The sequence below is a fragment of the Argopecten irradians genome, chromosome 7 (assembly GCF_041381155.1).
Source record: "Argopecten irradians isolate NY chromosome 7, Ai_NY, whole genome shotgun sequence".
Taxonomy (NCBI): domain Eukaryota; kingdom Metazoa; phylum Mollusca; class Bivalvia; order Pectinida; family Pectinidae; genus Argopecten; species Argopecten irradians.
The window spans coordinates 1,073,665-1,101,655 of NC_091140.1; the positions used below are offsets into that span (position 1 = coordinate 1,073,665).

Below are 27,991 nucleotides of genomic sequence, written 5' to 3' on the forward strand. Positions count from 1 at the left end.
TGTCATATCTAGTCACATGATTATATACTAATGTGTCATATCTAGTCACATGATTATATACTAATGTGTCATGTCTAGTCACATGATTATATACTAATGTGTCATATCTAGTCACATGATTATATACTAATGTGTCATATCTAGTCACATGATTATATACTAATGTGTCATGTCTAGTCACATGATTATATACTAATGTGTCATGTCTAGTCACATGATTATATACTAATGTGTCATGTCTAGTCACATGATTATACTAATGTGTCATGTCTAGTCACATGATTATATACTAATGTATCACCACATATCTATGTTACATGTGTATGTTAAATACCTTTACCCTAATCATATCTACTGCATACTTTCCCTTAACGTCTCAAGGGGTAAAAAGCATTTTAAGTTCTGGGCTGGTTTTGAAATGAAACAGTTTATATTTGACAGACATTCTAAAACTCAAATGAACAAACGTGATACCATTTTCTCCGGTTTAGAAATGAAGCATATCTGTTTAGATTTTAAACATATCTATTTTCTGCTTGTACAGAACATAGTTTAACATCAGACAAAACACATACAGATACACAACAACCAAAGAACCATTGGCTAGTATGTTATCATGTAAAATGCACATACCTAAGGCAACCTAAAAAAGCAGTAAATATGTATATAACAAGGATGTATGGCACAAGACAATCCTGGAAGAAATTAAGAGAAAATCGTAAAATATGGAAGAAATTTGTAGAAAATTAAGGGGAAACTTTGTGAATAGGAGGAACAAATATAAACGTTTGAAAAGTAACACCTCTTTTTAAAGGATCCTCTTATCAATACTAAGTTAAAGATTCAGCTTTTAATTCATATGGAAAGCTAAAAACATTTTATAACTCTTCAATTTAAATCAAGCTATTTTTCATAAAAGGTTAAATGTAATGTTAAGTACAAATGCTGATAAAGACCAATGCAACCTTATAAAACAACTCATTAATCTATCATAATCTGGAATGCAAATACAAATACATATTTTTATATGTAAGATGTAATGAGACTTTCAAGTGTAACTACAGAGGCAAGAAAGGGGAGATAACCTGGAGTCCTAATGTGTCAAGTGATTAAAGGGAAACAACTCATGCAGGTAAATCTGACTGAACGACTCTCTATCAGAAACTATTACATAGCCTGCTAATTTATCTACAACATTATCACAATATTTAATTCAGCTAGGTCAGCAAAGCAGTTGTAACTGGTTGTTCAAATTAAACGATAAGGTAAAAGTGAACTAACAAAGAAACCAATACACCTACAGTACAATTTGCTTGCATAAACATATGACTGACCTCAGAAAATGCACAGGATTCATTGGAGAGTAGTCACATGTTTCTGTACCGGGGCATATATCACTTATGACCAAAAAACATGGTAAGTTCTAGTTATAAACTTTAAAAGACGACAAATATTGATTTGATAAAAGTCTACTAAAGACTGTGCAGTTGAAGAGTAAAATCTGTATCAGTAATATGAAATATTTCATAGATGCTTTAAAAATCAAATAAATAGCCAAAGATGCGATAAAATGCCTCCATATTTAAAAGAAAAAGATATGCTGGTATGATGAAAACATCACAAGGTAAAAATCTATACACTTTATGGTAAGGCTACAGATCTTTATAAAAAATCTAAATATCCTTAGGATGTAAAATAATTCTACAGGATCATAAAGTTTAAAATAAAGATAATATTACAAGTGTGAATAAAATAGTGAATGATCACATATACTATCACAATCCTTGGGAAGCAGATCTCTATAATGTTACAACACTAACAGGTAATGAGGGTGGGATAGCCAGGTAAATGATGGATTATTCTACAAGAATCGCAAGGTAAATACTGCACAATAGGATGGCTACTTCTACAAGAATAGCAAGGTAAATATAATACAATATGATGGCTTATTCTACAGTAATCGCGAGGTAAATATACACGACATGGCGGCTAATTCTATAGATACCAGGAATTGGTATTTAACTAAATATTGCACAAAGACAGATGTAACCAACAGCTATTACTACACAATAAACCTGCTGTGTAACGGTTCATGTAACTGGTCACCATTATCTATCACGATCACTTTACAGTATATCTGAGTAACACATCATATCTTTATGTTTGCTCACGAATTACAATTCATATCAAATATTGCAATGTCCTAATCTATCCTGTCTATAACCAAGTAATGACGATAAGTTCATCAATGCTCTTAAATAAACACATCATAACAAACAGCATGATGATACAGATCATACAAAATGTCTCCACAACAAGGTTTACATGGTAAATATACTTCTGTATTTAGATGAAATGCATCAAGCTAATATGCATCAAAACAACAAATCAAAAGTTATTTAAATGTTTGGTCCATTTCATGTGAGAAATCAGTGTCATGTAAATGCTTTAAACATTAACATCCAATAATGGTGTCACTGAAATGCTTGTGATGTTCACAACGTCACATTAAAATCAAAAGCATTATCATACTTAGTTATTCCATGTATATAATACAATAATGGCATTTTGATTGGCATATGTCTGACTTATATTCACCTAGTGACTAATCACATGTCTAAAGCTATAAATAGTGTCACCTGACCACAAAAAACATGTGCATTACATGACTGGAACTCTATAAATAGTCTGATGTTCCCGCAAGACAGCTTGGCTGTATTTGGCAGGGTAACCACCCTAGCAGCCATCGTCATGGTTACTTGGTGGGAGACTTGAGAGTTTCAATCATATTCTGGACACTGTGTCTGAAGCAAGCACCGAACGTCTGAAAATCAGATAATCAAATCAATTAGTACAAATTCATCTTCTAGAATGCTAGGACATTTTACATTAAATTCAACTTTACTTGAAACAAGCATTTTCATTGGCTTAAAATGTTCTTATCAGCCTAAAAAGCAAAATATGTCATCACCGTTTGTAAAATTGCTTCTGATTGGTTCAGATAATAATATAATGGTTTCAAAGAAAAAAGTCCCAAAAAGTATTCTGAATTTTGAAAACATTATCTTCTTACTCTCATCATAAATCATGAAAGCTTGAGATTGAAATGTTATATCTACTCAAGTTAATCCTTACATAAATAAATGGAAGTGATAATTAGGTTCATAGTCTGATAACTTAACACTTCCTGAATTCACCTTTCATGCAAACCTAAATAACAACAAAACAATCAAATAAAAAATGATTGCAAAGCGTAATATTTCTAAATTTGGACTGTTTTAGACTTGACAACAGACATCATAAGAGTTTTGTAGCTGAATGATAGTACTGGAATGTCTTTGCAATCAGACAATCACAGACTATCTCCCCTTAATGAAACCTTGGATCAGACAATCACAAACAATGATGATGATCTCACCTTACTTTGTAAACAATCACAGTAAATGAAATTCTAAAGCTCAATTTTGTTAATATTGTTCAATTTTCTAAAGGCTGGTGGCCATTCTCAAAATAAGCACAAGCATATCAAAGATGGAGCCAGTTTAAAGTTAGATAAAACCACATCACCTTTGGTAACAACAAAGCTAATGTTTTCACCAGAGACATATGCTGGAAAAGGTGTTCCATGTAGATTAAAGTTCTGATAAAGCTATAGGCCTCATCTCTTTGTCCATTGGAGCAGTGATCCTCATATAAGATACTTTCAGGGACTATTACTTGTTAAGATGTTTAGAGATGACCGGTATAGGAGAAGTTTTATCTATATGGGAATATATTGCCAGGAAATGGAGGAAAATAAGGTAGAGGAAGGGATCTTTATCTAGGCACTAGTTAGAGAAAATACAATGAAGGATTATTGTTACATGTAACACAGGGTGTAAATACAATGAAGGATTATTGTTACATGTAACACAGGGTGTAAATACAATGAAGGATTATTGTTACATGTAACACAGGGTGTAAATACAATGAAGGATTATTGTTACATGTAACACAGGGTGTAAATACAATGAAGGATTATTGTTACATGTAACACAGGGTGTAAATACAATGAAAGATTATTGTTACATGTAACACAGGGTGTAAATACAATGAAGGATTATTGTTACATGTAACACAGGGTGTAAATACAATGAAGGATTATTGTTACATGTAACACAGGGTGTAAATACAATGAAGGATTATTGTTACATGTAACACAGGGTGTAAATACAATGAAGGATTATTGTTACATGTAACACAGGGTGTAAATACAATGAAGGATTATTGTTACATGTAACACAGGGTGTAAATACAATGAAGGATTATTGTTACATGTAACACAGGGTGTAAATGAAATAGGTACTCATTAGGATATCTTTGAATGTTTCATCGCTACAAGCATTAGATTCTATTTCATCAATGTTATTTTCACAATTAATCACTGTTGTGAAGTATAAATTGTTAATTCTAGAATGTTCATTTTATCTTACCATCCTAATTACTACCATGCCTTACATTTAGTATACATCTTGTCTCAGCTTCCTGACTGGGTCTCCTCCTTGGGACTCAGCGTTTTATTTTTTAACCGTGAAAACACACTATGTACACTTGATAGTCCTGCTTTGACCCCGGCCTGCACCGTTAGGGCACCTGTTTTGACCCCGGCCTGCACCGTTAGGGCGCCTGTTTTGACCCCGGCCTGCATCGACTGCGCCCCTACTTTGACACTAGCCTGCACTGTCTGGGCGCTGGATTTGAGAGCTTCACTTATTGTCTATATGGGTAGAGGATATCAAACAGAGAATACAACACAATAAATCATACAAAATAAAGTAGAAAATCACAAATAAATGATACAAAACAAAACGTTTTACAGAAAAGAAGAATGATAAAAAGAAAGAAAATAAAACTAATTACAAAGATGAATATAATTTTCATAAAATAAAATAAAATATGCATCAAAATAATGTCAGAAAGAAATCACAAAAGATAAGATAACGGAATCCTGTCCTTTGTAAATGCAGAATTATCCCCACTTGTTCATATATTCTTATTATGATATTTCATATTTCTGAGAATAGTGACATCTGTGAAATTATTTTCTCATCCAAACTGATGACTTAAGCCAGCGTGAGTAGATAACTCTTCACCTAAACTGATGACTTAAGCCAACCAGAGTAGATAACTCTTCACCCAAACTGATGACTTAAGCCTACAAGAGTAGATAACTCTCACCCAAACTGATGACTTAAGCCTACAAGAGTAGATAACTCTCACCCAAACTGATGATTTAAGTCTACAAGAGTAGATAACTCTCACCCAAACTGATGATTTAAGTCTACAAGAGTAGATAACTCTCACCCAAACTGATGATTTAAGTCTACAAGAGTAGATAACTCTCACCCAAACTGATGATTTAAGTCTACAAGAGTAGATAACTCTCACCCAAACTGATGATTTAAGTCTACAAGAGTAGATAACTCTCACCCAAACTGATGATTTAAGTCTACAAGAGTAGATAACTCTTCATCCAAACTGATGATTTAAGTCTACAAGAGTAGATAACTCTCACCCAAACTGATGACTTAAGCCTACAAGAGTAGATAACTCTCACCACTGTACTAGACTTAAGCCTACAAGAGTAGAGATAGTAACTCTCATCCAAACTGATGATTTAAGTCTACAAGAGTAGATAACTCTCACCCAAACTGATGACTTAAGCCTACAAGAGTAGATAACTCTTCATCCAAACTGATGACTTAAGTCTACAAGAGTAGATAACTCTCACCCAAACTGATGACTTAAGCCTACAAGAGTAGATAACTCTCACCCAAACTGATGACTTAAGCCTACAAGAGTAGATAACTCTCACCCAAACTGATGACTTAAGCCTACAAGAGTAGATAACTCTCACCCAAACTGATGACTTAAGCCTACAAGAGTAGATAACTCTCACCCAAACTGATGACTTAAGCCTACAAGAGTAGATAACTCTCACCCAAACTGATGACTTAAGCCTACAAGAGTAGATAACTCTCACCCAAACTGATGACTTAAGCCTACAAGAGTAGATAACTCTCACCCAAACTGATGACTTAAGCCTAAAAGAGTAGATAACTCTCACCCAAACTGATGACTTAAGCCTACAAGAGTAGGATAACTCTCACCCAAACTGATGACTTAAGCCTACAAGAGTAGATAACTCTCACCCAAACTGATGACTTAAGCCTACAAGAGTAGATAACTCTCACCCAAACTGATGACTTAAGCCTACAAGAGTAGATAACTCTCACCCAAACTGATGACTTAAGCCTACAAGAGTAGATAACTCTCACCCAAACTGATGACTTAAGCCTACAAGAGTAGATAACTCTCACCCAAACTGATGACTTAAGCCTACAAGAGTAGATAACTCTCACCCAAACTGATGACTTAAGCCTACAAGAGTAGATAACTCTCACCCAAACTGATGACTTAAGCCTACAAGAGTAGATAACTCTCACCCAAACTGATGACTTAAGCCTACAAGAGTAGATATCTCTTCATCCAAACTGATGACTTAAGCCTACAAGAGTAGATAACTCTCACCCAAACTGATGACTTAAGCCTACAAGAGTAGATAACTCTCACCCAAACTGATGACTTAAGCCTACAAGAGTAGATAACTCTCACCCAAACTGATGACTTAAGCCTACAAGAGTAGGTAACTCTCACCCAAACTGATGACTTAAGCCTACAAGAGTAGATAACTCTCACTCAAACTGATGACTTAAGCCTACAAGAGTAGATAACTCTCACCCAAACTGATGACTTAAGCCTACAAGAGTAGATAACTCTCACCCAAACTGATGACTTAAGCCTACAAGAGTAGATAAATCTCATCCAAACTGATGACTTAAGCCTACAAGAGTAGATAACTCTCATCCAAACTGATGACTAAAGTCTACAAGAGTAGGTAACTCTCACCCAAACTGATGACTTAAGCCTACAAGAGAGGATAACTCTCATCCAAACTGATAACTTAAGCCTGCAAGAGAGGATAACTCTCACCCAAACTGATAACTTAAGCCTACAAGAGAGGATAACTCTCACCCAAACTGATAACTTAAGCCTGCAAGAGAGGATAACTCTCACCCAAACTGATAACTTAAGCCTGCAAGAGAGGATAACTCTCACCCAAACTGATAACTTAAGCCTACAAGAGAGGATAACTCTCACCCAAACTGATAACTTAAGCCTACAAGAGAGGATAACTCTCACCCAAACTGATAACTTAAGCCTACAAGAGAGGATAACTCTCACCCAAACTGATAACTTAAGCCTACAAGAGAGGATAACTCTCATCCAAACTGATGACTTAAGCCTACAAGAGAGGATAACTCTCACCCAAACTGATAACTTAAGCCTACAAGAGAGGATAACTCTCACCCAAACTGATAACTTAAGCCTACAAGAGAGGATAACTCTCACCCAAACTGATAACTTAAGCCTACAAGAGAGGATAACTCTCATCCAAACTGTGATGACTTAAGCCTACAAGAGAGGATAACTCTCATCCAAACTGATGACTTAAGCCTACAAGAGGAGATAACTCTCATCCAAACTGATGACTTAAGCCTACAAGAGAGGATAACTCTCATCCAAACTGATGACTTAAGCCTACAAGAGAGGATAACTCTCATCCAAACTGATAACTTAAGCCTACAAGAGAGGATAACTCTCATCCAAACTGATGACTTAAGCCTACAAGAGAGGATAACTCTCATCCAAACTGATGACTTAAGCCTACAAGAGAGGATAACTCTCATCCAAACTGATGACTTAAGCCTACAAGAGAGGATAACTCTCATCCAAACTGATGACTTAAGCCTACAAGAGAGGATAACTCTCTCATCCAAACTGATGACTTAAGCCTACAAGAGAGGATAACTCTCATCCAAACTGATGACTTAAGCCTACAAGAGAGGATAACTCTCATCCAAACTGATGACTTAAGCCTACAAGAGAGGATAACTCTCACCCAAACTGATGACTTAAGCCTACAAGAGAGGATAACTCTCATCCAAACTGATGACTTAAGCCTACAAGAGAGGATAACTCTCATCCAAACTGATGACTTAAGCCTACAAGAGAGGATAACTCTCATCCAAACTGATGACTTAAGCCTACAAGAGAGGATAACTCTCACCCAAACTGATGACTTAAGCCTACAAGAGAGGATAACTCTCACCCAAACTGATAACTTAAGCCTACAAGAGAGGATAACTCTCACCCAAACTGATGACTTAAGCCTACAAGAGAGGATAACTCTCATCCAAACTGATGACTTAAGCCTACAAGAGAGGATAACTCTCATCCAAACTGATGACTTAAGCCTACAAGAGAGGATAACTCTCACCCAAACTGATGACTTAAGCCTACAAGAGAGGATAACTCTCACCCAAACTGATGACTTAAGCCTACAAGAGAGGATAACTCTCATCCAAACTGATGACTTAAGCCTACAAGAGAGGATAACTCTCACCCAAACTGATGACTTAAGCCTACAAGAGAGGATAACTCTCATCCAAACTGATGACTTAAGCCTACAAGAGAGGATAACTCTCATCCAAACTGATGACTTAAGCCTACAAGAGAGGATAACTCTCATCCAAACTGATGACTTAAGCCTACAAGAGAGGATAACTCTCACCCAAACTGATGACTTAAGCCTACAAGAGAGGATAACTCTCACCCAAACTGATGACTTAAGCCTACAAGAGAGGATAACTCTCATCCAAACTGATGACTTAAGCCTACAAGGTAGATAACTCTCACCCAAACTGATGACTTAAGCCTACAAGAGAGGATAACTCTCATCCAAACTGATGACTTAAGCCTACAAGAGAGGATAACTCTCATCCAAACTGATGACTTAAGCCTACAAGGTAGATAACTCTCACCCAAACTGATGACTTAAGCCTACAAGAGAGGATAACTCTCACCCAAACTGATGACTTAAGCCTACAAGAGAGGATTACTCTGTAGTATGTATAGATTTTTTATGTGTTAATTCATAACACTCTAGCTACAAAACTGCAGAATTCACAAAATAAAATATGTATCTGAAATCAACAGAATCAGAAGTGCTTTTGTACCCCGGGTATCTGTCTTACCTTGCCTGTGGGTTGTTTGGGGGTAGGGGTAGTTGGGTGGGCATCCAAACATTTCTGGTACCTCAGCTAAATCAAGCAAAAATTCTCAATTTAAACATTTTAAAACTTTAGTTTCAGGGATAAATTAAAGCTATGGTCACTGACAGATTACTACCTCTAAATTAGTGTTTCTAATACATGTATTCTACATGTTTTAACAGATCAATTTACAAAACAGAGCTAACAGAGCCAAATACATTCATGTGGGTATATAACCTTGAAAACATCCAAAATGTATTGGATAATCAAGTATGGTTTTACATGGAAACTTTTACTCTATAACATGAACTGCTTATTGGTACTTACAGGCGTCCTTGATGATTTTTATAAATACCTTACCTTACATGCTGCCTCAATGGTTTTACACAATGGTCCAGCGGTCGGTTCACAGTGGAACACTTGGGCATAGAACTGATCCTCAGCACCATGGTTAATGAATGCACACACCCTACAAATATAGGTCACAAATAAGGTCACTAAAACCTCCAAATATAGGTCATAAATAAGGTAACTAAAACCTACAAATATAGGTCACAAAAAGTCATTACACCCTACAAATATAGGTCACAAATAAGGTCACTAAAACCTACAAATATAGGTCACAAATAAGGTCATTACAACCTACAAATACAGGTCACAAATAAGGTCACTGCAACCTACATATATAGGTTATAAATAAGGTCATTACAACCTACAAATACAGGTCACAAATAAGGTCACTGCAACCTACATATATAGGTTATAAATAAGGTCATTACAACCTACAAATATAGTCATTACAAAATACAAATAAAGACACAAATAAAGTTACTACAGCCTAGGTATATAGGTCACAAATAAGGTCACTATGACTTAGAAATATAGTTTAATAGAAAAAAACAATATAGTAAAACACAATCTACAAGTATTCTGTATTAGCATATTTGAGAGTTATATATATCTGCCCTTGTAGGTATTGGGTAGATATTGATTGTGATGTCGTGTGTTTTCCAGTGTAATACCATACTTTTCAGAGAAAACGATGTGAATTTTGCTCTCAAAATAATGATATCTACTTGCAATGGAGCTCGTAATTTTGTTAAAATGTATACAATGACGGAATAGGCAAAATTTTACCAAAAGTTAAATACAGTAGAACCTGCCTTAGCGGCCACATCAGTATAAAGACCACCTTTTTAATAAGGTCCCAAATATAAAGTTCATTTGTTGTGTAAAAGGACCATTTGGTTACAAGTGGTCCCAGAGGGATTTTTTTATTTTATTTTACAGCCGAGGGATCTTGGCTCCTACCATTGAATGATTAATGTGCGTTGATGGAGACAGACCTTTTCTCTGCTTTTCCCCTATTTCCTATGAGTCGGCCATCTTGTCTCCTAATTGGTCCCAAAATGCAATGTGTATGATAACTTAAGACACCAAGGGGAACCTTCATATGAAATTTTTTGAGAGAGATCTTTTAGTGTTTTCTGAGAAATAGTGATAACAAATTTCATTTGTCATGATCCGACTTACTTTGGGTTGGTTACAGATATCCCCATGAAGGAAAGGTATCTCACACGGCATTCATCTATTTTATTCTCAGGTTTCTGAAATAGAAGAATGTTACAATATATATTACAAGGTTTCTATGACAATTCTGATAAAGAAAAAACACATTTTGTGATGAGATAAAAATTAAATGTCTGTCACCACATGATTATAAGTCATCCTGTGTCTATCACACATCACATTCAGGGTTAGTGTATTTATAAACAGATACTGCCTATCACACATCACATTCAGGGTTAGTGTATTTATAAACAGATACTGCCTATCACACATCACATTCAGGGTTAGTGTATTTATCACACATCACATTCAGGGTTAGTGTATTTATAAACAGGTACTGCCTATCACACATCACATTCAGGGTTAGTGTATTTATAAACAGATACTGCCTATCACACATCACATTCAGGGTTAGTGTATTTATAAACAGGTACTGCCTATCACACATCACATTCAGGGTTAGTGTATTTATAAACAGATACTGCCTATCACACATCACATTCAGGGTTAGTGTATTTATAAACAGATACTGCCTATCACACATCACATTCAGGGTTAGTGTATTTATAAACAGATACTGCCTATCACACATCACATTCAGGGTTAGTGTATTTATAAACAGATACTGCCTATCACACATCACATTCAGGGTTAGTGTATTTATAAACAGGTACTGCCTATCACAAAGGTGTAAGACTTCATTTCAATGATAAGACAAACTCAGCCAAACCTTATGACAAACTGCTTTATAATCTCTGATGAGCAGACTCTGTTTCTGGGTGTCAAGTCGCAGAATCGTGAGGTTTATCAATGTATACTCACCCGGCTTCACCTGAATATATAATATCCAAATGACCTCTAGTGGTAATATGCACCTGAACCACTCAGCCAGCGTAGCCCCTGTATATACCTACATTGAACTGGACGTAGATTTTCCCCTTAGTTTTATGGAGTGTTTGACTGAGATAAAGCATACATTACAGATAACACTAACCCCATGTTCTGAGATCGTGATTGTGGAGGGAGCAATATTCACGTTGACAAAAAGCCATTTCTCCGGTGGAACCCTCATGAGAGCGGCGTCAATAGCACTGTTGATTATCTCCGTCCCTGTAAACATAGTGTGTCATTTTATAAGACTTTAGAAAATCTTTGGCCAAGGAAATCCCTCAAGCTATTTCCTTTTTCAATTTTGTTCCTTGATGGAATCAGTTGAATTTACATTGTACATGATTTAAGAATTCAGTAATTTCTGTTTTTTTCCTGAGAAATGTAAAGGGAGAACATGTTAACCTAAACCTATCTTGAAAAGTTAAAGAATATGAAATTTATCTGTGAATCATAAAATCAGTAATTTACCTGTGAACTATAATATCAGAGATTTACCTGTGAACAATGATATCAGAGATTTACCTGTGAACTATGATATCAGAGATTTACCTGTGAACTATGATATCAGAGATTTACCTGTGAACTATGATATCAGAGATTTACCTGTGAACTATGATATCAACAATTTACCTGTGAACTATGATATCAGAGATTTACCTGTGAACTATGATATCAGAGATTTACCTGTGAACTATGATATCAGAGATTTACCTGTGAACTATGATATCAGAGATTTACCTGTGAACTATGATATCAGAGATTTACCTGTGAACTATGATATCAGGAGATTTACCTGTGAACTATGATATCAGAGATTTACCTGTGAACTATGATATCAGAGATTTACCTGTGAACTATGATATCAGAGATTTACCTGTGAACTATGATATCAGAGATTTACCTGTGAACTATGATATCAGAGATTTACCTGTGAACTATGATATCAGAGATTTACCTGTGAACTATGATATCAGAGATTTACCTGTGAACTATGATATCAATAATTTACCTGTGAACAATGATATCTAAGATTTACCTGTGAACTATGATATCAACAATTTACCTGTAGGTCGTGTGACACACTCCAGCCCAATGTAGTGACAACGGATGATCTTCTTCGGCTCTTCCATTGGGGTGGGGAACGAGGCATCTAGAAATAGTAGAGGCATTGTTGAAACTTCGGACATTTCTCTATAAAAGTTATACATAGATTGATTTACATCATACTACACCAGTGTATGGCTATACTGGTCTACACTGGAAAGTTTTCTACAGCCAAAACCTTGTTTTATCACTTCAATTTTTTTCAATATATCTAAAGTTTATCAATTGTAATACATGGAATGTATCTCAAGCCTTCCTCCCCCATAGAGAGTATACATAGTCCCTTATCTAATAGAAAGGTATATTCCATTTTATAAAACAGGGCATGTTAGGTTAGAGTACCCAGGGGACTAGACTAGGTTACTGTGAATACAATATCAGTCAAACACAATGAAACGTATTACAGCAGCATTAATGTATCATCAGATAATAGAACACCGTACACATAATTCTGCACTAATTCTACTCCAAGTTCTTTGTGAGAATCAATAAATAATCAAAAATAAAATGATGTTTGAAAATATGTGATGTGTCTCGTAAACGGGGCCCTTAAAACATGCAGAAAGAAATAAGTTAGATGTTCTCACTTTTACAGATTGAGAACCAGTATCAGGATGTGATCATGGCTTTCACATTGAGAGAATACCACTGGCCCTTGTACATATTGAGGAAATACCACAGAGTCTTGTACACATTGAGGAAATACCACAGGGCTTTTACACATTGAGAGAATACCACTGACCCTTGTACACATTGAGGGAATACCACAGAGCCTTGTACACATTTGAGGGAATACCACAGAGACTTGTACACATTGAGAGAATACCACAGGCCCTTGTACACATTGAGGGAATACCACAGGCCCTTGTACATATTGAGAGAATACCACAGAGACTTGTACACATTGAGAGAATACCACAGGCCCTAGTACACATTGAGCGAATACCACAGGCCCTTGTACACATTGAGAGAATACCAGAGTCTTGTACACATTGAGAGAATACCACAGGCCCTTGTAAACGTTGAGGGAATACCACAGGGTCTTGTTCACATTGAGCGAATACCACAGGGTCTTGTACACATTGAGAGAATACCACTGACCATTGTACACATTGAGGGAATACCACAGGGTCTTGTACACATTGAGAGAATACCACAGGACCTTGTACACATTGAGAAAATACCACTGACCATTATACACATTGAGGGAATACCACAGGGTTTTGTACACATTGAGAGAATACCACAGGCCCTTGTAAACATTGAGGGAATACCACAGGGTCTTGTACACATTGAGAGAATACCACAGGCCCTTGTACACATTGAGGAATACACAGAGTCTTGTACACATTGAGGAATACCCTTGTACACATTGAGGGAATACCACTGGGTCTTGTACACATTGAGAGAATACCACAGGCCCTTGTAAACATTGAGGGAATACCACAGGGTCTTGTACACATTGAGGGAATACCACTGGGTCTTGTACACATTGAGCAAATACCACAGACCCTTGTACACATTGAGCGAATACCACAGGACCTTGTACACATTGAGAGAATACCACAGGGTCTTGTACACATTGAGAGAATACCACAGGGTCTTGTACACATTGAGGAAATTCCCCAGGCCCTTGAACACATTGAGCGAATACCACAGGACCTTGTACACATTGAGAGAATACCACTGACCATTGTACACATTGAGGGAATACCAAAGGGTCTTGTTCACATTGAGCGAATACCACAGGACCTTGTACACATTGAGAAAATACCACTGACCATTATACACATTGAGGGAATACCACAGGGTTTTGTACACATTGAGAGAATACCACAGGCCCTTGTAAACATTGAGAGGGAATACCACAGGGTCTTGTACACATTGAGAGAATACCACTGACCATTGTACACATTGAGAGAATACCACAGGCCCTTGTACACATTGAGGGAATACCACAGGGTCTTGTACACATTGAGAGAATACCACATTGTACACATTAGAATACACATTGTACCATTGAGGAATACCACAGGGTTTTGTACACATTGAGAGAATACCACAGGGTCTTGTAACATTGAGAGAATACCACAGGGTTCTTGTACACATTGTGAGAATACCACAGGCCCTTGTACACATTGAGGGAATACCACAGGCCCTTGTACACATTGAGAGAATACCACAGGCCCTTGTACACATTGAGGGAATACCACAGGGTCTTGTACACATTGAGGGAATACCACTGGGTCTTGTACACATTGAGCAAATACCACAGACCCTTGTACACATTGAGCGAATACCACTGACCATTGTACACATTGAGGAATACCACAGGGTCTTGTACACATTGAGAGAATACCACAGGGTCTTGTTCACATTGAGGAAATTCCCCAGGCCCTTGAACACATTGAGCGAATACCACAGGACCTTGTACACATTGAGAGAATACCACTGACCATTGTACACATTGAGGGAATACCAAAGGGTCTTGTTCACATTGAGCGAATACCACAGGACCTTGTACACATTGAGAAAAAAACCACTGACCATTATACACATTGAGGGAATACCACAGGGTTTTGTACACATTGAGAGAATACCACAAGCCCTTGTCACATTGAGGGAATACCACAGGGTCTTGTACACATTGGGGAATACCACTGGGTCTTGTACACATTGAGCAAATACCACAGACCCTTGTACACATTGAGAGAATACCACAGGACCTTGTACACATTGAGAGAATACCACAGGGTCTTGTACACATTGAGAGAATACCACGGTCTTGTACACATTGAGGAAATTCCCCAGGCCCTTGAACACATTGAGGAATACCACAGAGTCTTGTACACATTGAGAGAATACCACAGGCCCTTGTAAACATTGAGGGAATACCACAGGGTCTTGTACACATTGAGGGAATACCACTGGGTCTTGTACACATTGAGCAAATACCACAGACCCTTGTACACATTGAGAGAATACCACAGGACCTTGTACACATTGAGAGAATACCACAGGGTCTTGTAAACATTGAGAGAATACACAGGTTCTTGTACACATTGTGAGAATACCACAGGCCCTTGTACACATGGAGGGAATACCACAGAGTCTTGTACACATTGAGAGAATACCACAGGCCTTGTAAACATTGAGGAATACCACAGGGTCTTGTACACATTGAGGGAATACCACTGGTCTTGTACACATTGAGCAAATACCATAGACCCTTGTACACATTGAGCGAATACCACAGGACCTTGTACACATTGAGAGAATACCACAGGGTCTTGTACACATTGAGAGAATACCACAGGTCTTGTTCACATTTGAACACATGAGCGAATACCACAGGACTTGTACACATTGAGAAAATACCACATTGGGGTCTTGTACACATTGAGCAAATACCACAGACCCTTGTACACATTGAGAAAATACCACAGGACCTTGTACACATTGAGAGAATACCACAGGGTCTTGTACACATTGAGAGAATACCACAGGGTCTTGTACACATTGAGGGAATACCACAGGCCCTTGTACACATTGAGGGAATACCACAGGGTCTTGTACACATTGAGAGAATACCACAGGGTCTTGTACACATTGAGGAAATTCCCCAGGCCCTTGAACACATTGAGCGAATACCACAGGGTCTTGTACACATTGAGAGAATACCACTGACCATTGTACACATTGAGGGAATACCAAAGGGTCTTGTTCACATTGAGCGAATACCACAGGACCTTGTACACATTGAGAAAATACCACTGACCATTATACACATTGAGGGAATACCACAGGGTTTTGTACACATTGAGAGAATACCACAGGGTCTTGTAAACATTGAGAGAATAACACAGGTTCTTGTACACATTGAGAGAATACCACAGGCCCTTGTACACATTGAGGGAATACCACAGAGTCTTGTACACATTGAGAGAATACCACAGGCCCTTGTACACATTGAGGGAATACCACAGGGTCTTGTACACATTGAGGGAATACCACAGGGTCTTGTACACATTGAGCAAATACCACAGACCCTTGTACACATTGAGCGAATACCACAGGACCTTGTACACATTGAGAGAATACCACAGGGTCTTGTACACATTGAGAGAATACCACAGGGTCTTGTACACATTGAGGAAATTCCCCAGGCCCTTGAACACATTGAGCGAATACCACAGGACCTTGTACACATTGAGAGAATACCACTGACCATTGTACACATTGAGAGAATACCACAGGCCCTTATACACATTGAGGGAATACCACAGGGTCTTGTACACATTGAGCAAATACCACAGGCCCTTGTACACATTGAGCGAATACCACAGGATCTTGTAAACATTGAGAGAATACCACAATGTCTTGTACATATTGAGGGAATACCACAGGCCCTTGTACTCATTGAGGGAATATACCACAGGGTCTTGTACACATTGTGAGAATACCACAGGCCATTGTACACATTGAGGGAATACCACAGTGTCTTGTATACATTGAGAGAATACCACAATGTCTTGTATATATTGAGGGAATACCACAGGCCCTTGTACTCATTGAGGGAATATACCACAGGGTCTTGTACACATTGTGAGTATACCACAGGCCCTTGTTCACATTGAGGTAATACCACAGTGTCTTGTATACATTGAGAGAATACCACAGGCCCTTGTACACATTGAGAGAATACCACAGGCCCTTGTAAACATTGAGAGAATACCACAGGGTCTTGTACACATTGAAGGAATACCACTGACCCTCATACACATTGAGAGAATACCACAGGGTCTTGTACACATTGAGGGAATACCACAGGCCCTTGTACACATTGAGGGAATACCACAGGCCCTTGTACACATTGAAGGAATACCACAGAGTCTTGTACATATAGAGACAAGAGATCCCAGAGGGATCTTGGCGCCCACCAAAGAATGATCTATGTCTGACAATGGAAAGATGGATCTTTTCTCTGCTTTTCAAACTTTTTCAAACATTCTACAAACAAAATTTGAGACAGATCACTTCAGTACTTTCTGAGAAATAGCAGTAACAAACTTCAACTAGCAAAATTTATGATGGCTCCTTGGTGGCCATCTTGTTGATGGATCGGTCCCAAATCGCAATATGCCTAAATAGGGCCCTAGGGAAACCTACATATAAAATTTGAGACAGATCCCTTCAGTACTTTCTGAGAAATAGCGATAACAAACTTCAACTATCAAAATCCAAGATGGCTGCCTGGCGGCCATCTTGTTGATCTATCGGTCCCAACATATGAAATTTGTGACAGAACCCATCAGCACTTTCTGAGAAATAGCGATAACAAACTTTAATTATCAATATCCAAGATGGCTGCCTGGCGGCCATCTTGTTGTTCGATCGGTCCCAAAATGCATTATGCACAACTAGGGCCCTAAGGGAACCTACATATGAAATTTGAGACAGATCCCTTCTGTACTTTCTGAGAAATAGCGATAACAAACTTTAACTATCAAAATCCAAGATGGCTGCCTGACGGCAAACTTGTTTAATGATCAGTCCAAAAATGCAATATGTACAACTAGGGCCCTAGGGGAACTTGCATATGAAATTTGAGACAGATCCCTTCAGTACTTTGTGAGAAATAGCAGTAACAAACTTTTACTATCAAAATCCAAGATGGCTGCCTGGTGGCCATCTTGTTGATCGATCGGTCCCAAAACACAATATGCACAACTAAGGCAATAGGGGAACTTTCATATGAAATTTGAGACAGATCCCTTCAGTACTTTGTGAGAAATAGCGATAACAAACTTTAACTATCAAAATCCAAGATGGCTGCCTGGCGGCCATCTTGTTGATCGATCGGTCCCAAAACGCAATATGCACAACTGGAGCCCTAGGGGAACCTACATATGAAATTTGAGACAGATCCCTTCAGTACTTTCTGAGAAAAAGCGATAACAAACTTTGAATATCAAAATCCAAGATGGCTGCCTGGTGGCCATCTTGTTGGTTGATCAGTCTCAATATGCAATATGCACAACTAGGGCCCTAGGGGAACCTACATATGAAATTTGAGACAGATCCCTTCAGTACTTTGTGAGAAATAGCGATAACAAACTTTAACTATCAAAATCCAAGATGGCTGCCTGGCGGCCATCTTGTTGACCGATCGGTCCCAAAACGCAATATGCACAACAAGAGCCCTAGGGGAACCTACATATGAAATTTGAGACAGATCCCTTCAGTACTTTCTGAGAAAAAGCGATAACAAACTTTGACTATCAAAATCCAAGATGGCTGCCTGGCGGCCATCTTGTTGATCCATCGGTCCAGAAACACAATATGCACAACTAGAGCCCTAGGGGAACTTTCGTATGAAATTTGAGACAGATCCCTTCAGTACTTTGTGAGAAATAGCGATAACAAACTTTAACTATCAAAATCCAAGATGGCTGCCTGGCAGCAATTTTGTTGACCGATCGGTCCCAAATCACAATATGCACAACTAGGGCCCTAGGGGAACCTACATATGAATTTTGAGACAGATCCCTTCAGTACTTTCTGAGAAATAGCGATAACAAACTTTGAATAACAAAATCCAAGATGGCTGCCTGGCGGCCATCTTGTTAACCGATCGGTTCCAAAATGCAATATGCACAACTAGGTCAATAGGGGAACCTACATATGAAATTTGAGACAGATCCCTTCAGTACTATCTGAGAAATAGCCATAACAAACTTCAACTATCGAAATCCAAGATGGCAGCCTGGCGGCCATCTTGTTCACCGATTGATCCAAAAATGCAATATGGACAACAAGGGCCCTAGGGGAACATACATATCAAATTTGAGAAAGATCCCTTCAGCACTTTTTGAGAAATGGGGATATCAAACCTTAACTATCAAAATCCAAGATGGCCGCCTGGTGGCCATCTTGTTTTTCCTATCAGCCTCAAAATCTGTATGGCACAACTAGGGACCAAGGGTAACCTCCATGTGTGAAGTTTGAACAAAATCCCTTCAGTTGTTCTCAAGAAATATCAATAACAAACTTCAAACTGCCAAAAATCAATGATGGCTGCCTGGCGGCCATCTTGTTTTTCCGATCAGCCTCAAAATCTGTATGGCACAACTAAGGACCAAGGGTAACCTCCATGTGAAGTTTGAACAAAATCCCTTCAGTTGTTCTCAAGAAATATCAATAACAAACTTCAACTGCCAAAATCAATGATGGCTGCCTGGCGGCCATCTTGTTTTTCCGATCAGCCTCAATATCTGTATGGCACAAATATGGACCAAGGGGACCCTCCATGTGAAGTTTGAACAAAATCCCTGCAGCAGTTTTTAAGAAATAGTGATAACAAGCATTGTTTACGGACGGACGACGGACGACGGACGACAGACCAAGGACGCAGGGCGATTTGAATAGCCCACCATCTGATGATGGTGGGCTAAAAAATACCATACGGTCCTGTACACATTTAGAAAATACCGCAGGACCATGTGCCCACAAAATATTTAAGGAATAACACAGGACCTTGTACATATTTAGGAAATAACACAGGGTCTATTAAACAGAAATATTTGTGACTGTGACTCACTGTTGTACAGGGACTGGAAGGACAGTTTTTGTCCATTAGGTTCTGTAGATTTGCCGAGGTTAGGTAGGTCTGTGGGTCGACTGAGGCGCTGTACGACGGCGTTCTCCTGTAGGCGTCGCTCCATCATTATCTTTTTACAGATATCACGCAGACAGTTGGCTATTTGTCGTGCAGGTGTGTCACATCGGAACACATGACACATGTGTTTCTTTGTCTGTTTCTCTCGGGCCACGTAAGCAAAGTCTCTGGAAGTTTTCAAATCAAAATTAGGACCAAATATGTCAGATGTCCAAAACAAAACTTTAATAAATCTTTATATATTAAGTGCAAACGCAAACCTGGTTAACCATTTACTACAGAAAATCACACATTTTATCTTGACAGATCAACCCAGACAATAGTTTTATTCTATTTTGTATAAAAGACAATCTCACAGACTGTTTAAAGTTTAACTGGTTATGGATATAGTCACATTAATTTACAGACACTAATTAGAGACATAAGCATAATAGACCAAAAACTGAAATCAGAGCCAAAACAAAAACAAAAGATGAAAAACAAATGTAAACTGAAAGAGAAAACAACACCGATAACCGAGTGTACATGTATATATTGAATATCAACATTTCATTGTTCAGCCTTCAGTTAGATTGTCTGAGAAAATCATTTTCCAAAATTAAATCTTGACATTAATATTATAGAAATCCATTTAATTTTTGTGCAGTCAGAATAATTTGATCTGTTTAAGGTAAATGCTTTACCACAAAAATCAATATTATCTAATTTCACATAATGTTTAGCAAAATTCACATGAAATTTACACCATTTCTCCTCCATGAGATTATAACATTTCAGAAACATTTCAGAACCAAACTAGCCCTCGGCTAAACCATATTTTATCAAATAACTTCACATTTTATTTAGTGTTCAAAGTATTTACGGGATTGGATGTTGATAGACCACTGGACATATATGATATCACAACATGATTACACTGCCTCCAGACATATATATATGATATCACAACATGATTACACTGCCTCCAGACAGACCAACCCTCCCCATTACCTCTTCCAATCTAAAACCAACAGTTTTATAGGACTGTATGATATAAATACCTTACACCAAATTCTAGCCACGCACGATGATGAAATTTCTAATTACATAAAATGCCTGAAAACATCTGTATTGGAAACTTTTGTTTTATACTTGGAGCTGAAAGAACAATATGAGATAGCCTATAGCTAGGTTAACTATGATAGTCTGTATATTACTGACACATCATGCAGAAACCACATTCTAATAATGAATAGCTAAAATATTTAGTAAAAACTGTGGTCTAAACTAAATATTTCAGATTATTTTACCTAATAACGTCATTAAGGCCATAAATACATTCTGATAATCAAAATAACTGTTTATAAGATCCACTTTATTTGTATTTTCTCCCGATCTAACAAGTCTCATCACAACAACTGAGAACAGAACAGTAATTACTATAAATGCCTCCTGATAAAATTGTAATAAAGAGAAAATTTCAACAAGGCTGAGCAGTGAAATGACATTAATATTTTGTGTGAAAACGAACAGATCTTGGAAAAAAGATTTTAAAATATTTAATAGAATAATCAAAAGTAAAACTGCACTAAAATTGAACACATTTATTGAATTTCAAGACAAGGTCTTTCATACAAAAAACAAAAATGAGAGAACAAACAGAATTGTGTCGTAAGCGATACATTCAGTCGAAGCATTCAAAATTGAATTTCTTCAAAACATGTCTGTAATAAATTGAATTTAGTATGTGAAAATGTGTGTCCGATGAGGCTGATTAAATTCCCCTGGTAGTTGTGCTAACATGATAAGAGATATGAGAATCTGAGGGTACAGAACAAACAACAGGTGACACACACTGACGACAATAAAAACAGGATCATGCTGCCTATTTTACCTTTCCCTGTCAACGGAAAGCACAAAATTGGAGATAAAAACAAATATAACAATTTAGTCAACAATGTATTGTTAGTCAACAATGTATGGCCCCTAGTAACAGTGAGGCTGGCACCAAGGGAGACAAATCATGTTATTTATACATTACAATCAAATTAGAGTAATTCATGTTCTGAACATAACACAAAGGTGATGTTTTCCTAGACTTGGAAGACGCCAAAGGTTTGTGTTTTCTCCTTCCTTTATCCAATCAAATCCTAGCCTGAAGAATTTCTAGTGAAAATTTAATGTGTCTGTGATCACTCTATACTTAAATCAATTATCTAAATAATGTTACTGTTTTTAATGTTAACTCTAGAGACATGAAATTGATTTATAAAAAAATTATAAAAAAAATATTTCTTCTAAGACAAAACTGATATTTCAAAATTATTTCCAATCAATCATTTTTACAATTAAAATCGTTTCTGATGCTCTAAGCTGTCACTATCATAGCTGAACCTCCGACTCCCCCCAATTCATTATCACACCTGAACCTCCGATTCCCCCCAATTCACTATCATAGCTGAACCTCCGACTCCCCCCAATTCACTATCACAGCTGAGCCTCCGATTCCCCCCAATTCACTATCATAGCTGAACCTCCGACTCCCCCCAATTCACTATCACAGCTGAACCCCCAACTCCCCCCAATTCACTATCATAGCTGAACCCCCAACTCCCCCCCCCTCCCCTAATTCCTTTGCCTCTTTCTTCTTCCACTTAAGCTTTGAAAAATTGTAATACATGCATGTAGTTTACCATTATCATGGTTGATCCCCCCAGACCCTGATGGACTAGAGAGGTTGTGCTGCTTACCTGCCATTATCACGGCTGACCCCCCAGACCCTGATGGACTAGAGTGGTTGTACTGCTTACCTGCCATAATCATGGCCAACCCCCCAGACCCTGATGGACTAGAGTAGTTGTACTGCTTACCTGCCATTATCACGGCCGACCCCCCAGACCCTGATGGACTGGATCGGTTGTGAGTTAAGCGTGGAGAAGTCCTGGGTGTCCACCAGCCGGAGACTGTGTCTGTCCAGATCCAGGTATAGATCCTTACCCTGTCAACAATATCAAAGTTCTGGCTCTAACATCATATTACCAACATTTAATTTGACTTTAGACATTCCCTAAAATTCATGACCTTGACATTAAGTTTCTGATGATGACCTTGACATTGATTCTGGCTATAACCTTAACACTTATTATAACCCTCAAAATTCCGAAGAGTCCATTTGTATATCTTAAACTCAAAGTCAATTGTTCAAAACACTTTATTACAATTCCAAGTGCTTTAATTGACAGTTTCCTGAATTTATTTTTATTATTTACAATTTTCAGTGCTGTATAATAATCTTTTTGCATTGTACTCATTTCAAAGCTCAGTAATATAGGAATTCAATTAAAAATTAAAAACTTTTTACCATATTCACTGTAATTAGCACCCTTCTCCTATAAGCGCCCTTCCCTTTTCTAGGGAAGAGTTCAGTTGTATATATACTCCCCTTTTCCATGAATTAAACAATCATTATCTTTTTCAGCATGTGATACTTCTAACATTAGCATTGTACATGTGAATCATGACACAATAATGAACTCAGAGGATAAAAAGGCATATGCATGTTTACTGCAACAGATTAATGTACCATGTGTACAGTAAGATTTTAAATATTGCTGACTTTTTTCCTTCACAACTTACATTTGGTTCACTTAAGTCATAAAAGACTATCACTTACATCTCCCTAGCGTCCCAGCACATCATACTTACATCTCCCCAGCGTTCCACCACATCGTACTTACACCTCAACAGCAACCCCTAACTTTGTACTTACATCTCCCTAGCATTCCACCACATCATACTTACATCTCCCCAGCGTTCCACCACATCGTACTTACACCTCAACAGCAACCCCTAACTTTGTACTTACATCTCCCTAGCGTCCCACCACATCATACTTACATCTCCCCAGCGTTCCACCACATCGTACTTACACCTCACCAGCAACCCCTAACTTTGTACTTACATCTCCCTAGCGTCCCACCACATCATACTTACATCTCCCCAGCGTTCCACCACATCGTACTTACACCTCACCAGCAACCCCTAACTTTGTACTTACATCTCCCTAGCGTCCCACCACATCATACTTACATCTCCCCAGCGTTCCACCACATCGTACTTACACCTCACCAGCAACCCCTAACTTTGTACTTACATCTCCCTAGCGTCCCACCACATCATACTTACATCTCCCCAGCGTTCCACCACATCGTACTTACACCTCACCAGCAACCCCTAACTTTGTACTTACATCTCCCTAGCTCCACACATCATACTTACATCTCCCAGGTTCCACCACATCGTACTTACACCTCACAGCAACCCTAACTTTGTACTACATCTCCCCAGCTTCCACCACATCACAGCAACCCCTAACTTGTACTTACATCTCCCTAGCGTCCACCACATCATACTTACATCTCGCCACGTTCCACCACATCGTACTTACACCCACAGCAACCCTTACTTTGTACTTACATCTCCCTAGCGTCCCACCACATCATACTTACATCTCCCCAGCGTTCCACACACATCGTACTTACACCTCACCAGCAACCCCTAACTTTGTACTTACATCTCCCTAGCGTCCCACCACATCATACTTACATCTCCCCAGCGTTCCACCACATCGTACTTACACCTCACCAGCAACCCCTAACTTTGTACTTACATCTCCCTAGCATCCCAGCACATCATACTTACATCTCCCCAGTGTTCCACCACATCGTACTTACACCTCACCAGCAACCCCTAACTTTGTATCTACATCTCCCCAGCTTTTCGCACACACATCGTCCATCAAATATACTACATATACAGTTTAATACTGAGGGACACTACACATCAACTGTCCGTTGGCCATCCATGCTCTGTTAGATAGCGTCCCAAACACCTATTTACATCGTACTTACTAGAGGGTTACCACTACAGAACTTACATCCTCGACAGGGTGCTCTATTAGATAGAAATAGTCCATCAAATATACTAATATACAGTTAATACTAAGGGAAGGGAGAAACAAATAACTGGTACTGGTCCCTACAGGGTGCTCTGTTAGATAGAAATAGTCCATCAAATATACTAATATACATAATCCCAAGGACACTACATAGAACTGGTACTGGTCCCTGATCCCAGGGTGCTCTGTTAGATAAAATAGTCCATCAAATACATAATAATTACAGCAACCTAGCCCTGGGGAACCTAATCAGAACTGGTACTGGTCCCTGACAGGGTGCTCTGTTAGATAGAAATAGTCCATAAAATATACTAATATACAGTTAATCCTGAAGTTCCCACTGGAACTGGTACATCTGGCTACTGGTTCTTACATCCGACAGGGTGCTCTGTTGATAGAAATAGGCCCATCAAATATACTAATATGTAATACTGAAGGGACATATAGAGAACTGGATCCCCAGTACTTTCTGGTGCAAATAGCGATAACAAATTAAGTATATAAAAATAGTCCATCAAGATCAAATATACTGCCTGGCCACATCTTGTTAACCATTATCCCACTGGTCCCTGACAGGGTATATGAAATATGCACAACTAGGCAATATTATTCCTAATATGAAATTTGAGAAATTGAGTTAATAGAAATCAGTCCAAAATCTGAGAAATAGCGATAACAAACAAAAGTATCAAAATCCAAGATGGCACTGGCGGCCATCTTGTTCATCCGATTGGTGCTGGTGTCAAGATATGCATATGCACAACTAGGGCCCTAGGGGAACCTACATATGAAATTTGAGAAAGGGAAATGTGAAAGTGCTTGTTGAATAGAAATTGTCTTCATCAAACTTTAAGTATCAAAATCACCAGGGTGGCTGCTGGCGGGATCAGAGAAATATGGTCCCCATGCAAATATCACAACTAGGGCCCTAGAATACATATCCCCAAATACATATGGAAATATGAACAGAACTATGCAGTCTTTCTGAGAATGAAATAGCGATAACAAAGTTAAGTATGAATAAAGACGTATCTGATATAATAACAGAAACCGATTGGTCCCTGGACATCGATATTGAAAGCCCAAATAACTTTTTATAGAAATAGTCCATATAAATATATAATATACAGTAAATACTGAGATGACCTATAGTTAACTGGTACTGAAGGAAATGTCACTGACAGGCGGACACGGTTGAATGTCCATTTGAATGAAATAGTCCATCATCTATTAATGGTAAGTTAATACTGGAGGCACATCTACAGAATGGAAATGGTTACTGGTATGACAGGGGCTTGTTGATTAGTCCCATAGAAATAATAACATTACATGGTAATCTCTGAAAATGGTACTGGTCCCCGACACTGGTGCTCTCTGTTAGATAGAAATAGTCCATCAAATATACTAATATACAGGTGATACTGGGGAACACTACAGAACTGGTACTGGTCCCTGACAGGGTGCTCTGTTTAGATAGAAATAGTCCATCAAATATACTAATATACAGGTAATACTACAGAACTGGTACTGGTCCCTGACATGGTGCTCTGTTAGATAAGAAATAGTCCCATCAAATATACTAATATACAGTTAATACTGGATGGACACTACTGGGTCCCTGACAGGGTGCTCTGTTAGATAGAAATAGTCCATCAAATATACTAAAATACAGTTAATACTGGAGGGACACTACAGAACTGGTACTGGTCCCTGACAGGGTGCTCTGTTAGATAGAAATAGTCCATCAATATACTAATATACTAAATAACTGGAGGGACACTGTACTGGTCCCTGATACAGGGTGCTCATGTTAGATAGGTCCATCAATATATACGAAATATACAGTTAAATACTGGGAGGGACCCTACAGAACTGGTACTGGTCCCTGACAGGTGCTCTGTTAGATAGAAATAGTCCATCAAATATACTAATATACAGGTAATACTGGAGGGAACACTACAGAACTGGTACTGGTCCCCGACAGGGTGCTCTGTTAGATAGAAATAGTCCATCAAATATACTAATATACAGTTAATACTGGAGGGACACTACAGAACTGGTACTGGTCCCTGACAGGGTGCTCTGTTAGATAGAAATAGTCCATCAAATATACTAATATACAGTTAATACTGAAGGGACACTACAGAACTGGTACTGGTCCCTGACAGGGTGCTCTGTTAGATAGAAATAGTCCATCAAATATACTAATATACAGTTAATACTGAAGGGACACTACAGAACTGGTACTGGTCCCTGACAGCAGGGTGCTCTGTTAGATAGAAATAGTCCATCAAATATACTAATATACAGGTAATACTGAAGGGACACTACAGAACTGGTACTGGTCCCTGACAGGGTGCTCTGTTAGATAGAAATAGTCCATCAAATATACTAATATACAGGTAATACTGGAGGGACACTACAGAACTGGTACTGGTCCCCTGACAGGGTGCTCTGTTAGATAGAAATAGTCCATCAAATATACTAATATACAGTTAATACTGAAGGGACAATATAGAACTGGTACTGGTCCCCGACAGGGTGCTCTGTTAGATAGAAATAGTCCATCAAATATACTAATATACAGGTAATACTGAAGGGACACTACAGAACTGGTACTGGTCCCTGACAGGGTGCTCTGTATAGATAGAACTAGTC

The 27,991-nt window shown here is 38.2% G+C and overlaps 1 protein-coding gene across 1 annotated transcript in view; it reads right to left on the minus strand.

Annotated features, from left to right (window-relative positions):
* The window catches only part of LOC138326784 (amyloid beta precursor protein binding family B member 2-like), a 99,848-nt gene continuing 71,857 nt past the window's right edge, over window positions 1-27,991 (minus strand). The window contains exons 6-16 of the mRNA XM_069272787.1: window positions 27,836-27,879; window positions 24,082-24,115; window positions 23,247-23,374; window positions 20,320-20,564; window positions 12,679-12,765; window positions 11,719-11,834; window positions 10,689-10,762; window positions 9,516-9,624; window positions 9,138-9,203; window positions 4,498-4,756; window positions 1-2,824 (exon numbers count right to left, since the gene is read on the minus strand). Of these exons, the coding sequence (XP_069128888.1) occupies window positions 4,517-4,756; window positions 9,138-9,203; window positions 9,516-9,624; window positions 10,689-10,762; window positions 11,719-11,834; window positions 12,679-12,765; window positions 20,320-20,564; window positions 23,247-23,374; window positions 24,082-24,115; window positions 27,836-27,879 (1,143 nt within the window). The 3' untranslated portion in view covers window positions 1-2,824; window positions 4,498-4,516. The remainder of the gene's footprint in view (window positions 2,825-4,497; window positions 4,757-9,137; window positions 9,204-9,515; window positions 9,625-10,688; window positions 10,763-11,718; window positions 11,835-12,678; window positions 12,766-20,319; window positions 20,565-23,246; window positions 23,375-24,081; window positions 24,116-27,835; window positions 27,880-27,991) is intronic.